This window comes from Entelurus aequoreus, linkage group LG01 (assembly GCF_033978785.1).
Source record: "Entelurus aequoreus isolate RoL-2023_Sb linkage group LG01, RoL_Eaeq_v1.1, whole genome shotgun sequence".
Taxonomy (NCBI): Eukaryota; Metazoa; Chordata; class Actinopteri; order Syngnathiformes; family Syngnathidae; genus Entelurus; species Entelurus aequoreus.
Window position 1 is genome coordinate 30,431,923 of NC_084731.1, and position 2,051 is coordinate 30,433,973.

Below are 2,051 nucleotides of genomic sequence, written 5' to 3' on the forward strand. Positions count from 1 at the left end.
TAGGAAATCGACGGTCAGGCTCTCCTGCTGCTGAACCTGCCAACTGTGCAAGAGTGTATGGACCTGAAACTGGGGCCGGCCATCAAGCTGTGCCACCACATCGAGAGGGTCAAATTGGCATTTTATCAACAGTTTGCCACGTAGCTGAAGGACAACGAACAAAAGACTTAAGTCATACTTAAAAAAAAAACAAAAAAACACTGTAATAATGTCCCATTTTGACATTTCCTACACTGGACACCTTCTCGAATCCTCTATGTTGTGTTGGAAAAGAGTAGAGAGGAGATTGATGGAAAACGTACATTAAGATTTTTGGTGTGAAAGAAATCTGCACAGGGTTAATAAAACACTTCAGGTCCAGGCACAAATAGGGATGCAATGATTAATCGCCTTTACTATTAAGTGTGATTAGAAATGCCACAGTTATTTAATCGCAAAGGCTTCATTACGCTGTAAGTCCTCCTCACTTGGACATTATGCTAGTACGTTAATTTCGGCACAACCTGCACGGAACGTTGACAAAGTTACACCAGGCACTTACACGTACCTGTCTATCTACATCCAGGTGTAGATGAGATATAATTATGTGCATTTCAGTTATTAATAACACAACATAAAATAGATGATTAAAAATGAATAAATAGGCATTGATGATAATAACACTTGACCTAATTTGTCCTATTTTGATTATAATGATACAATTATTAATTAATTCATTTGCTTATTAACAATATTGGTTGTTAAAAATGTTATATTTTGTACAAGTATTCTAGTGTTAATATTTTTTTTCTGTCATTTCAATCTCTGGAAGGTTTGTGATTGTATGCATATTTTTGTTGTGAAATTAATCAATGCATAACAATCATGAAACTGTGATTACTACTCGAACCATAATTGTACAGAATAAATCCATAATCGTTGCATCCCTAGGCACAAGTGAGAACTGAAATTAAGAGTTTCCCTGTAGCCTTTGAATAAGTTTAAAAACCTTTATTAACTCTCAAGTGTGTTTTGACTCCAAAGTAATGCATTTGAACTTTTACATTTTTGAAAGAAGGCTCATTATTTTATTTGTGTCTTGAGTGCTCCAAATCATCCCATTTTTTTTATTGTTACCAAAATATATGGTCTTATGTGCAAGGAAAGGAAATGTTATTGCCTCTTATTGTGGTACATTCACAGATTCACTCGTCAACTGTAAAGATATTTGGTGAGGAGATTTGTGTATATACCGTAAGTCATGGCCAGCACTTGAAAATAGTCATCCATCCATCCATTTGCTACCGCTTGTCCCCTTTGGGGTCACGGGGGTAGTCAATCACCTTAAATTTAAAAAATACAAGTTTCCCCTCTTAAGTGAAACATGTTTGACACTTAAAACTGCATTTGGACACATTAATCCCAGTAAGATGATTTTCCCCTCCAAAAAGGTTGTTTTATAATACAAAGACACTGAAATGCAGGCACAAGGGACGACATTGTGACTGCATGGTTGTATATATTGTATATGTACAGGAATATCTTTAGCGTAACAGGGTAATTGAAGAAAAAATGATTCAGCAAAATACTCTAAGCAATGTGAAAATGCTCTAAATATTCTCAACATTTGCACAGATTCGTATGAACTATTGCAATGATTAAACAGTTGTTGACATGGAGGAATATTCAGGTAAATATTGGAGCCAATTCATGCCATAATTTATTGTTTAATTAATGTGAGAAAAAATAATATAATGAAAGATTCAAAGCAAAGAGATACTTTGTAGAATGAAACATTTTTCACTCATTGAATTCTTGTAGTGTAATTCACTGTAATGTTATGTTGTGTATGCAAAAAAAAACAAAAAACTGTAGATTATCTTCTTCTCACCTTTGTCGTTACAAATATTACATTTTTATTTCTTGATTTAAAAAAAATTAACTGCAATAAAACCGCCAGCTAATTTGAAATAGAACGTGTGTCATTTTTCCCCCTTCCTTAATTGACTTCATTTCCCAGCGTGCATTTCGCGCCGTTGTCCGTCACGTGACGCTACGTCTGTCAACATGAG

General features: G+C 34.6%; 1 protein-coding gene across 2 annotated transcripts in view; it reads left to right on the forward strand.

The window, feature by feature from the left end:
- Positions 1-1,930, forward strand: part of sfmbt1 (Scm like with four mbt domains 1) — a 79,352-nt gene extending 77,422 nt beyond the window's left edge. For both annotated transcript variants that reach the window (XM_062047188.1, XM_062047179.1), the window contains exon 21: positions 4-1,930. In XM_062047188.1, the coding sequence (XP_061903172.1) occupies positions 4-144 (141 nt within the window). In that variant the 3' untranslated portion in view covers positions 145-1,930. The remainder of the gene's footprint in view (positions 1-3) is intronic.
- Positions 1,931-2,051: the final 121 nt, after the last annotated feature.